Below are 13,274 nucleotides of genomic sequence, written 5' to 3'. Positions count from 1 at the left end.
TGCCACAACTCAATAGGTTTAAGTACATTAACACAAGCTTTGAGTTCACAGACATACCTACACTGCTAAAAGTCAAATAGGTTTACTACTACAATGTTTTATTGACTGTTTTATGTTTAGATGATTGAAAAAGTTCATTTTATTCAACTAAAAACTGTAAGGCAGGGCTTTTTTTTTTACAGTGTCCCTATTAACTACAATGAACTTTAACTTATATTTGAGTGAAGTAAACTAATTTAATTAAATTAAAACTGTTAGATAATTTGCTAAACAAATAAATAAAAAACACATTACAATTTATGCAACAACTTTAGTGAAGAAAATGAATAAACTGTTTTCAATAAACTTAACAACTTAAATGTAGGCTACAAAAACATTGTCGCAATAATTTAGATTAGTTTCTGACTGTTTATTTATCTAGTTATTTATTTGAACAGAGAGCAACATATGAGAACAAGACATTAAAATAGTCAGTTATTATACATTTGCCAAGACAGCGCATTAATGTTGTTCATTTTAGGTTTTGAATATTATCCATTCCTTGCCCCCTAGAGGACCGTAGCAGGATAAAACATTGACTGTGAGGCGATTTTAAATGACTTACCTGCCTAAAAGTATAGCATGGGATTACTTTTCATTCATTTATTTATTTTATTTTCGGCTTACTCCCTCTATTATTTAGTGGTCGCCACAGCGGAATGAACCGCCAACTTATCCAGCATATTTTCTACTCAGCGGATGCCAGCTGCAACCCATCAGGAAGAATGACTTTTCATTTATTTTCATTAAAAAATTCAAGATTTAATTATATAGTTTCTTATTTATATTTTACTTGCCTTAAATGCTTTGAATAAATTATGTAAAAATCAGTTCAGAGAAGCCCAGTAGCTGTATTTGTTTGTTACACAAATATATTTAGCATAAAGCTTTTATTTTTAAACTAAAGAAGGTTACATTGCACATGCTTAGCACGCTATGTATAAAATATGATGTCATTACGTTTCGTGTTTTGATGTTTAACATTTTCAAAGCAATGGTTCATCCATGAATGAATATTTACTTAGGTGGTTCCAAATCTTTATGAGTTTCTTTATTCTGTTGAACACAAAAGATATTCTGAAGAAAACTGAAAATGTGTAGCAATTGACTTCCTTAAAACAAATACAATGAATGTCAATGGTTACAGGATTCCAGCTTTTTTCAAAGTATCTTCTTTTTTGTTCAACAGAATTAAGAAAGCCAAACAGGTTTAGAACAAGTAGAGCTAAAGCAGAGTAAATGGTGACACAAATGTCAGATTTGGGTGAGAGATCCATTTGAGTATTACGTTTATAAAATAAAGCCAAAATGGCCTGTTTGACTCAAGTGAAATATAAAAATTAAAGAGTTTAATCTCTTTATGCTTTAAGATTTATGGAGATTTTAAGTAGTATTGAGTCAAACAATTAAATTCCTTACTGAGTAATGAAATTACTTAGATAAAAGGTTACTAGAAAAGTGATTTAAATAAAATGTTAATGTTGTATTTAATAATGTGATTAATACCTACTTTTTGTAATAACTTTTGTAACAAGTCTTATTCATTCGGATGTTCATGCGCATGTAAAAAATGGTAAATATTTATTGTCTCGTGATTATTCAATGAGGAATTAAATAAATCTCAGAAAACAGTCAATTCAAATTGATGAAAAGTTTCATTACTAAATGTTGTGGTTGATTTTTATTGTTAAACAGTTGTGGTTTAGTAACTGCTGACATATGAAAAATATAATTAATTTTATACTTTTATTTGTCGTAACGTTAAACTGATGCTTCAAAGTGGAATTGTTGTTTTACGAACAACTTGTTTTTGCTTTTCAGATTTTATACTCAAAAATATTGTTTGCTGCTTGTTCAAACTACTTGTATACAATAAGCTGAAGCAACACAATTCTTGATTTTTGGGAGGGAAAACATAATTGTTCGATGTTCAATCGACTTGAATTTGATAATCGATTTGGGACAACATGAATTAATTGTTTGTAATCTAGCATTTTTACAGTGTTGAGTACCCTCAAAAAATGATGTTTGCCTCCAAACCACTTATTTAAAATTAACTAAAAATGAACGTTAAGTTGTACAATCCTAAATTTAATTTGTTTAAATTCAGTCCATGTAAATTGTTTACAACCACTTACCTTTAAAAAATGTTTATCCAATTTTTTTTTCCAGTGAGTTGTCACAAAATTGTTTGGGTTTCTTTTGTTCCCCTGATAAACATAAAATAAGTGCTTTTGGAAAATGTTGGAAATCTGTAACCATTGACTTCCTTAGTATAAATATATTTTTTACTATAGAAATGCATGGTTACAGGGTTTTAACACTATTCAAAATATCTTATTTGGTGTTCAACAGAAGAAAAACACGTTTGAAAAAGGTTTGAAACTACTTGAGGAAGAGTATTAAGTGAGTAAAGTTTTATATACGTGAACTATCCCTTTAAGTTAAAAAAAAGTTACCTGTTTCTTATTGTTCTCCTGGGACTGGTATTTATTTCCCTTCAGTCCTCCTCTGAGATTTTACTGGTGCCTGTAAGGTTTAGAGCAAGAGCATCTTCTTCCCATTTGCAAAGCGATGAGTTCGACTGTTTAGACTTTAAGAGGATGAGAAATGAACAGGTAAAATGTAAAGAGAGCAGAGAAAGATGTGATATGTCGATCAGAACTTTGAGGAAACTTTAAGACTCCTGTCAGAATGCAGTCCATCACGCGACAAGTGGATCATACTTCAGGAAACCGCTGCAAGAAGATGAAGGTGGAAAATAGGGAGAATGAGAGTTTGCAGGATGTCTTGGAGTATGACAGTGACACACTGAGAAGAACTTTATTTGACGCACAGGGTTAGTGCAGCATAATAGTTTGAGGGGGAAACATTACAGCAATATTCGGCAGTTAAATCGTTTATATTGAACTCTGCATTTCCATTTGTGTATTTTTTTCGATGGCTTGTGAAGATCTGAGAAAAAGCGCGAAGGAAAGAAAACCTGCAGGAGCTGAAGCTGTGAGGAAAGTTCGTGTGGATCTTCAAGGGTCAGACCTGTGGAAGAGATTTTACGAAATCGGCACAGAGATGATTATCACCAAAGTTGGCAGGTAAGATGGCAATTTAAGCCTGTTACAGTTTACAATCAAATTTAACCTTGCAACAAATCATTAAATTACCGCTGAAAATGTGACGTGCTTTTGATATCATGTTTGGTGTTTCATCACAGTCTCCTACTACTGTACATTGACTTTAAGGTACAGTTGGGTGTTAGGTAAAGTTGAAATTAGAGTATACCTGTGGTAATCTTATAGGGTTGCTTCAATGTAGTCATATTTTAAAAGTAACTTGTACTGCAATCTAAGACATTTTAAAAAAAGTAACTAAATTTGTTACATTTTAGGGAAAGTAATGTAAATTATGTATTATGCTATGTCTTTAGATTAAAATAAAGGGAAAGTTCACCCAAAACTGAAAGTTCTGTCATAATTTGCTCCCTTTCGCTTGTTTCGAACCCGTTGGCGTTTCTTTCTGTTTAACATAAAGAAGGATATTTTGAAGAATACTGAAAACCTGTAACCATTGACTTTCACCATATTTGTATTTCCTACTATTAATGGTTACAGGTTTCCAGCTTGTTTTAAAATGACCTTCTTATATTTTTAACAGAATAAATAAACTCAAACAGGTTTGGAACAAGTTAAGGGTAAGTATATAAGTAAATGTAATTTTTTGGGGGGCCGAACTATCTATTTAAGATTGCAATACATTACTTTTAAATGTAACTTTACCCATTTAAAAAAAGTTTAGTTGTATAATTAAGTTGGAATTCACCAAATAAAATGGTATAATAAACTGAAATACAGAGAAAAAAAGGGTGTTATACTCCAAATGACACACTCAAGTACAGACCTGCTCAATAAATCATTTGTATCTCAAAAAAGTACATATTTTTGTGCATTTGGATTTTTCTAGAATACTTGATGCTTTTATTTCTTTCTCATTTAATGCATGATACAGTGATTTCCTTTTATACTAAAAGCAATTGTATGATGACCAGTTTCACAGATTTTAACATGTCTGTTTATTTCTAGCTGTTAGCTTTATAGTCTGAAGCAAAAAAATATATAATTAACTTTTTATGTTCAAATATGTCAACTCTAGTGGCGATTAGCATCAACCTGTTCAGAATCTGAATTACACTATAGTCAGAGGTCTCAGTGTCAGTGATGAAAATTTGTTTATCATCTCCTCAGGAGAATGTTCCCCTCTATTCGAGTCAAGGTGCACAATCTGGACCCTTTACAGCAATACTCCATTGCTATGGACATCATGCCTATGGACTCAAAGAAATACAGGTAGACTGCAGACAGATTTTCAAAGTATAAATGAGGTTGGCACAAATGGTTAAATATTGATATATTTCCAAAACATGTAATATTATAGCAAATAAATGCTTTAAACACCCATATGTAGAAAGACAACTGATTGCATTTGGTTCAGTTTTACTTTTTCCATGTTTGATATTTGTAGCTAAGTAACTAAACAACTTTGCAACTGTTGTTTTGCAAGAGTATTAATAAATTGTTAGGTTATTTATAGTCAGTTGAATAATATCTGTTAGAGCACCATCAAAATAAACCCTTAGCAGATATTAGGCAGACAGTCTACTTATATAATTAAAAATAAAAGGTCAATTCCTGATATTTGTACCACAATTTACACAAATTTACATGAAAATACATAATTATGACTTAAAGTGACAATAAAAGTCACTTTGTTTAATTTCTTAACATCAAAAGTTGTCAAAAGGTAATATAAATTTAGTTGGATGGATTAATAAAAACAATAAATTTTAAATGTTATTCATTCTTCTAGCAGCTAGTAAAAAAGAAATAAAAAAGATTGAAAATCAGTCAGCTACATTTGAAGAATGGATTGATACAGTGCACTCTATATACAGTTGAAGTCAGAATTATTAGGCCCCTGAATTATTAACCCCCCTGTTTATTTTTTCCCCCTATTTATGTTTAATGAAGAGATTTTTTTCAACGCATTTCTAAACATAATAGTTTTGATAACTCATTTCTAATAACTGATTTATTTTATCCTTGCCATGATGACAATACGTTATGTTTGAAAATATAGCTTAAAGGGGCTAATCATTTTGACCTTAAAACGGTGTTTGAAAAATTTAAAACTTCTTTTATTACAGCCAAAATAAAACTAATAAGACTTTCTCCAGAAGAAAAAAATATTATCAGACATACTGTGAAAATGTCATTACTCTCTTAAACATAATTTGGGAAATATGTACTGTATTTAAAAAAAAATAAAAAATTAAAATCAAAGGGGGGCTAATAATTCTGACTTAAACTGTGTGTCATCTATTTCATTAAGAACACAGACTGAATACTTTTTTCTAACTTGGAGTAAATGGATTGAGTATATTTCACTAATATGCCCAGATTTTTCTTAAATTGTAACTTTTAAATTTAATACTATGTATCAATACATATATATTTTCTTCTTTAAAGGCAACCTTCTAAAGGATTTGTAGCACCCCATGTTTTACTGTTTTAGTTGTTGTTGTTGTTGTTAAAGGGAAGAAAATACAAAGCATATGCTAGATCTAGATCTGTAAGTCTCTTTCTGTGTGAGAGATTATGTAAGTTATAGATGTATTTTCTTTTGGAAACTCAAAAAAAAAAAGTAAAAAAACAAAACAATTTTTGCTCCTTTTTTGAACTGCGTATTTAAAATGAGCTGAAACTGAGATTTTTATTTTATATTTAATAGTTTTATGTTCAATCTCTTAAAATTTGTTAACGACAACATCAATAAAGTGTGTGTAATCCAGTATTTTTTACAGTGTATAGTTTACCCTGGCTTCAAATTATTAAATATATTGAAGGGATAAAAGTAAATCCTAAATCATAAAGTACTTTTACTTTTCTTCTGTGTTAGGTATGTTTATCACAGCTCTCAGTGGGTGATTGCTGGAAACACAGATCACTCCTGTATCCCCCCTCATCTATATGTCCACCCGGACTCACCGTGTTCAGGAGAGAACTGGATGAGGCAGGTCATCAGCTTCGATCGCGTCAAACTCACCAACAATGAGCTGGATGACAGAGGCCATGTGAGTGCCCTTTTTCAGTATGTCTATGATATTATGCAATTAACACACCTCTTTGCCCATATGCTAAATGTGTCAATTATATTCAGATAATCCTGAAGTCCATGCACAAGTACAGGCCACGGATCCATGTTATTCTGCATTGTCCTCCTGAATGCCTGTCGAAGAGGCTTTTGTCACTCCCAGCGGATGGTGTGTTCACCTTCTCCTTCCCCGAGACTCAGTTCACCACTGTCACAGCGTACCAAAACCAACAGGTAACTTGCCAATTCATGGAATATTTTAAAACCAGCAGGAAAACTTTCATTGTGAGGTTGATTTTCATGAGGATCCATTAACAGCATTAATAGTATTTTACTTTACTTTTAAGTTCATAATCACACTGTAAAAAAAATCTGACATATGAAATAAATGAGGAAAACTGATTTGTTTCTCAGTTGTAGCAACTGCCTGTTAACTTTGGCTCAATGAGAAATAACAATGCAATCTCACAGCAATTCTTAACTTTTTAATTTAGTGGCTAATTCGTATGAATTCGTATGATCTAATTCGTACAATTTAGTACGATTTGCTCATCACCCAATGATGGTTAGGGGTGGGGTTGGGTGCCACGCCTCCTTTTTAAAATTGTACATTTTCGCACGACTGAACTTGTACGAATTCACATGAATTACTCACTAAACTGACAAAACGTAAAATACTTATGTTTCCTCATGAGATCAGGCTGGAAATAATGTGTTGAGCCAATTGAAAAACCATCAAGTCCGCCCAATCATGTCATTGGCCCAAATTAATATTTAGAATTGTTTTAATATGCTTGTTTTGGTTTCACCCAATTTAAAAATGTATATAGGTAAATTTACATTGCTAAGTGATGTTTATTCATAAATTAATTCTCGAGAGGAGCACATGGTTATGATTGATCACAGCTGGTCCTGCATTAGATAGCGCGTAATTCACCAAACAGATGATTTGTAACTCACTATAAATAACCAGAAATTCTTACCTTAGTTATTTTCACCTTGAAGAATCCCCCTTCCACCCCTACTCCTGTACCTTTCCCTTTATAGGGTGGCACGGTGGCCCAGTGGTTAGCACTGTTGCCTCACAGCAAGAATGTCACTAGTTCAAGTCCTTAACAGGCCAGTTGTTGTTTCTGTGTGGCGTTTACATGTTCCCCCTGTGCCCATGTCGGTTTCCCCCAGGTTTTCCGGTTCCCTTCACAGTCTAAAGATATGTGTCATAAGTGAATTGATCAATCTAAATTGGCACCACAGTCTAGCTCTGAACCAGCGGCTTTATATAACCATTTATAATCTGTCATCTGCTCTAAATAAAGGTGTCACCCTGCAAACGGGTGGGAGCCCCAGGCTTGAGGATTTTATGAGGCTCTCTCCTGGGACAGCATGCCAAACTCGCTTTATACTAAATCATTAGCTAAGTGTGAACTCTTGAAAGCATCTTTATTTAAATTATTTTTATCTAATTTTTTGTTGTTCCCTGTTGTCCCAAAAGAAAATGAATATTAAAAGAAACAAAATAAAGATTCGCTAAAAACTGCAATGTTTATTTTATTTTTTCATTAAACAGGCAATATTATAAAAATACTTTAAAATAACAAATGCATTAGAGCATTTCTACAAAGTACAGTGCATCTTTTTCCACATTTTTTATGTTACAGTCTTATTACAAAATGGATTAAATTAATTTATTTCCTCAAAGTTCTACACACAAAACTCCATAATGACAATGTGAAAAAGATTTTTTTTAAATTGTTGCAAATTTAATAAAAATAAAAAACCTGGAAAATCACATGTACATGAGTATTCACTTCCTCTGCCGTGAAGCTCTAAATTGAGCTCAGGTACATTCTGTTTCCATTGATCATTCTTGAGATGTTTCAGCAGCTTAATTGGAGTTCACTTGTGGTAAATTCAGTTGATTAGACATGATTTGAAAAGGCATACACCTGTCTATACAAGGTCCCAGGGTTGACAGTGCATGTCAAAGCACAAACCAAGCATGAAGACAAAGGAATTGACTGTAGACCTCCGATATAGGATTGTCTCAAGTCACAAGGCTGGGAAAGGTTACAGATAAATTTCTGCTGCTCTGAAAGTTCCAATGAGCACAGTGGCCTCAATCAGGACTCTTCCTAGAGCTGGCCAGCCATCTAAGATGAGTGATAGGGGAGAGAGACCTTAGTCAGGGAGGTGATCAATAACCCGATGGTCACTCTGTCTGAGCTCCAGCGTTCTTCTGTGAAGGGAGGAAAACCTTACAGAACGACAACCATCTGTGCAGGAATCCACCAATCAGGCCTGTATGGTAGAGTGGCCAGACGGAAGCAACTCACCACCTGGAATCTGCCAAAAGGCATCTGAAGGACTCTCAGACCATAAGAAACAAAATTCTCTGGTCTGATGAAACTAAAATTTACTCTTTGGAGTAACCCAGGCACCGCTCATCACCAGGCTAATACCATCCCTACAGTGAAGCATGGTGGTGGCAGCATCATGCTGTGGGGAGGTTTTTCAGCATTAGGAACTGGAAGATTAGTCAGGATAGAGGGAAACATGAATGCAGCAATGTAAAGAGACATCCTGAATGAAAACCTGCTTCAGAGAGCTCATGACCGCAGACTGGGGTGACAGTTCATTTTCCAGCAGGATTAGTGGTCCCAAAATCCCAAATATCAATGGATCAACTTCACAACAACTCAGTGAAAGTCCTTGAGTGGCCCAGCCAGAGCCCAGACCTAAATCCTATTGAACATCTTTGGTGAGATATGAAAATGGCTGTACACCATCGCTTCCCATACAAAATGACAGAGCTTGAGAGGCACTGCAAATAGGAATGGAAAAAAATTCTCAAAAACAGGTGTGCCAAGCTTGTGGCATCATATTCAAAAAGACTTGAGGCTGTAATTGCTGCTAAAGGTGCATCAACAAAGTATTAAGAAAAGGCTGTAAATACTGATGCACATGTGATTTCAGATTTTTAATTTGTAATAAATTTACATTTAATTTTTTTTCACATTGTCATTATGGGGTGTTGTGTGTTGAATTTTGGGGAAATAAATGAATTTAATCCATTTTGGAATAAGGCTGTAACATAAACAAATGTGGAAAAAGTGAAGCGCTATGAATACTTTCCGGATGCACCGTATAAATGTCAAAATCACAAAAATGACTTAAAGCTGGTTTTGTGGTCCAAAGTCGCTTTATTATAAATGCTTTAATTTTTTATATGCATGTGTTTTAATTATTGTTTATTTGAACTAAACTCCTAATTCTTAAAAACATATATTATGGGATAAATTGTGTCTGGAGTATTCAACCACCAACAGACCTGTGCAATAAACAGTTTTATTTTTCATATAAAAGTTTTTATTATGTTATCAAGTGATAGGTTACCTAAAATGAATCATTTACTCACCCTTTATACATTCCAAATGTGTTTTACTTTCTTTCTTGTGTTGAACACAAAAGAAGACATTTTGAAGAAAGCTGGAAACCTGTAACCACTTTAATAGTATTTGTTTTCACTACAATGCCAATGGTAAGTCGATGGTTACAGGTTTTAAGCTTTCTTTAAAATATATATTTAGGATCAGCTAAACAAAGAAACTCATAAAGATTTAAAACCACTTGAGTGTGAGTAAATAGTAAGACAATGTTCATTTTAGCGGAACTAGCCCTTTAACACATAATAATAATATATTTAAGCTTTTAATTCCTGTATTTTCATAAATCTGTTTTAATTTTATTGAATATTTCAATGGAAAATGTTTATGTATATAATTTTACAAAACAAATCCCCATACCCTTGCAGCAGTGTAACATAACAGGTCTTTAAAAAAGGCTAAATAAGTTTTTCTATCAAATTTAATAACAAAAATAATAAAGCATTAATAATATTTATATTCAGAGCCTTCGCTAATCACTGAAGGTCCCTGGTTTAAGCCTCGGCTGTGCCAGTTGACATTTCTGTGTGGAGTTTGCATGTTGTCCCCATGTTCGTGTGGTGTCCTCCGGGTGTTCTGGTTTCCCCCGCAGTCTAAAGACATGCGGTATAGGTGAATTGGGAAAGCAAAATTGTCTGTAGTTTCAAGAGTTCACACTTAGCTGATGATTGATAATAAAGCTAGTTTGGCGTGCTGTCCTGGGAGAGAGCCCTGAGCTTATAAGATCCTCGAGCCCAGGGCTCCCTCCCGTTGCAAGGCGAGAGGGGAGTTTGAGCTCAGGTAGATCTCGATGACTCCCCCTCTTGCTTGTTGTAGCTAACTGTCAGATATGGATGATGAGAAGGTGTACTCAGAGTTTAGCTAAAATATTTTGGATTAATTGTTTAGGGTGCTTGTTTTTGAACTGTGGGAGGAAACCGGAGGACCAGGTAAAACCCACGCGACCACGGAGAGAACGAGCAAACTCCGCACAGAAATGCCGTCTGGTTTGGAAAGGAATTAAACCAGGGGCATTCTTGCTGTGAGGCAACAGCGCTAATCGCTGGCCACCGTGACGCCCGTTTGAAAGGAGGGAAAGTAGGGTTGAGTGGGGGGGTTTCTTCAAGACGAAGATATTGAGATGAGAAAAGTCTGGTTATTTATAGTGAGTTAAGGATCGTCTGATAGGATAATCAGTCATTAGCTAAAGTTGGAACAGCTGTGAACAATCATAAGCACGTGATCCTCTCGAAATTTGTTTATAAATAAACTTCACGTATGAGTGTGTGTGTGAGCATGTATGGGTGTTTTCCAGTATCCAGTTTTCCGGCATCCGCAGCATAAAACATATGCTGGGATTGTTGGTGGTTCATTCCGCTGTGGCAGCATTTGACAAAAAAGGCACTAAGCCGAAGAAAAATGAATGAATGACTGATAATATTCCATTTTTCTCTTGCCAAACTGTTTAACTGATTGTGTTTTTTCGTCTTCAAGATAACAAAACTGAAGATCGACAGGAATCCATTTGCCAAAGGCTTCAGGGAACGTAACGGGTAATGCATGTTATTTAACATACAAAAAATATTGATTTTGCGTATTAAAAATACAACACTTTAAAAGATAATTTTTAAAAAATGGTAACCAGATTTCTGAAATCTCACCCTCTTTTTCTACAATGTATTGTAGGGCTGTGTTGGATGGGATTCTAGAGTCATACTCATGGCACAGTCCCTTTAATGGCTTCAAATCTTTAGCAATGGAGCTACAAGGTTGAATTAAATGTACATATAATTCTTTCTCCCTCAGCGATGAAGGATATTGTTGATCTAGAGTCTTTCTGTTTCCATGCAGGCAGATGTTTTGGATCTTCAGCGAGTGGTATCACCCCATCAGTGTCCTCAGCTCAAGCAGTCCATCCCACTGCCTTCTCAAGCCCTCAGTGCTGCAAGATACTCCCTTCAAGCTGTTTCCTCGCATACAGAGCCTACTGCAGCATTTGCCTCAATAATTACACTGGGTTGCGACCCATGTTAGATCTTCCCTTGCTGACTTCCCTCCCGGTTAAGAAAGGAGACAGATGTAGGAGCCACTGGCTCTATAATTCAGCCGGTACTTCCATGCATCCTATTCACAACACTTTATCTGGATGGGCCTCTGAAAATGAAAATACGGCATCAGCCTTCATGTCACCACATAGCTACAGCTTCCCCATCAGCCACAGATTCTCCACTGATACTCATCATTTAAAACTGGCTCACAGTGAAAGCACAGTTCTTCAAATGCCAATGATTTCCTCAATCGGGTACAGTCCCTGACAGCAATCCTGCCAAAACACCATGAGCATACCTTCAATTGCTTACAATTGCTCAGGTACTAAAATGTGAATATCTCAGTAATGATGTTTGTATAAACTGTTTGTAAATGCAAAGGTTTATCAGTCTGTTTGAATCTATAAATACTACATTCACAGACTTTATCAGATGACTCTACTGTATTTGTTATTATTGAGATCCTGTTACGCTTTCAGACTTTTTGACACAATGTATACATTTAAAATTTTTAAATTCTGCTCCATTTTGTGAGCCATTTGGCACATTAAGCTTGCTTTCAATTCTGCAATTATTAAACTATTACTTGCCATGATATTTATTTTATCTGAGGTGGGGTGTAAAGGGAGTTTTCTTTGTTTAAAAAATGTCCATAGAAAGCACAAATCAGCTGATATTTTAATTGTGCGAAACAAGACATTTTATATTATTGAAATTACAAAATGGAGCTGTTTTAAATAATAATAAAAAAACTAAATAAAAAAATAGATAAATACAGTTGAAGTCAGAATTAATATCCCCCCTTTGAATTTATTTTTCTTTTAAAAATATTTCCCAAACTATGTTTAACAGAGCAAGGAAATTTTCACAGTGTGTCTGATAATATTTTTTCTTCTGCAGAAAGTCTTATTTGTTTTATTTCGGCTGGAATAAAAGCTGTTTTAAATTTTTTAACAGCCATTTAAAGATCAAATTTCTTAGCCCCTTTAAGCTATTTTTTTTTCTCTATAGTCTACAGAACAAACCATCGTTATACAATATCTGCCTAGTAAACCTAATTAACCTAGTTTAGCTTTTAAATGTCACTTTAAGCTGTATAGAAGTGTCTTGAAAAATATATAGTCAAATATTATTTACTGTCATCATGGCAAAGATAAAATAAATCTTATTAGAAATTAGTTATTAAAACTATTATGTTTCGAAATGTGTTGAAAAAAAATCTGCTCTCTATGAAATAGAAATTGGGGGAAAAATAAATCGGGGGCTATTAATTCTGACTTCAACTGTACATATAAATGAACAATATCACACAATTAGCAGTGTCCCACCAGTGCTGATACAGCTATATTGCTCTATTACTCGTTTGATATTGCATTTATACAACTATTCGATGGCATAATCAAGTTTATAAAAAGAAAATCAAACACTGAGTCTAAAAACCCTTTCGTAAGAAAAACTACTTTCTTGCACCATTCCTTCACATCTGCAACTGACATCAAAACAACAGAAGCCGTTACTAATTCACCAATGTCACTTTAGAGCCAGTGTTTGAATGATTCTCTAGCGTAATATCTAAAGTGATGACAAAACAGCTGATTTTGCTCACATTTTAAGATTATAA

General features: G+C 34.2%; 1 protein-coding gene across 2 annotated transcripts; it reads left to right on the top strand.

Annotated features, from left to right (window-relative positions):
• The first annotated feature begins 664 nt into the window (after positions 1-664).
• On the top strand, positions 665-12,263 carry tbx22 (T-box transcription factor 22). 2 transcript variants are annotated; one of them, XM_005157146.6, is made up of 8 exons: positions 665-2,878; positions 2,993-3,131; positions 4,278-4,379; positions 5,989-6,163; positions 6,250-6,417; positions 11,100-11,158; positions 11,292-11,374; positions 11,457-12,244. In XM_005157146.6, exons 1-8 carry the CDS (start codon positions 2,734-2,736, stop codon positions 11,918-11,920), a joined length of 1,335 nt encoding a protein of 444 aa, XP_005157203.1. In that variant the 5' UTR covers positions 665-2,733; the 3' UTR covers positions 11,921-12,244.
• Positions 12,264-13,274: the final 1,011 nt, after the last annotated feature.

This window comes from Danio rerio, chromosome 14, assembly GCF_049306965.1.
Source record: "Danio rerio strain Tuebingen ecotype United States chromosome 14, GRCz12tu, whole genome shotgun sequence".
In the NCBI taxonomy this organism is placed as follows: Eukaryota; Metazoa; Chordata; class Actinopteri; order Cypriniformes; family Danionidae; genus Danio; species Danio rerio.
The sequence above is the reverse complement of the archived record's forward strand: the minus strand, read 5'-3'. Positions and strand labels throughout refer to the sequence as shown.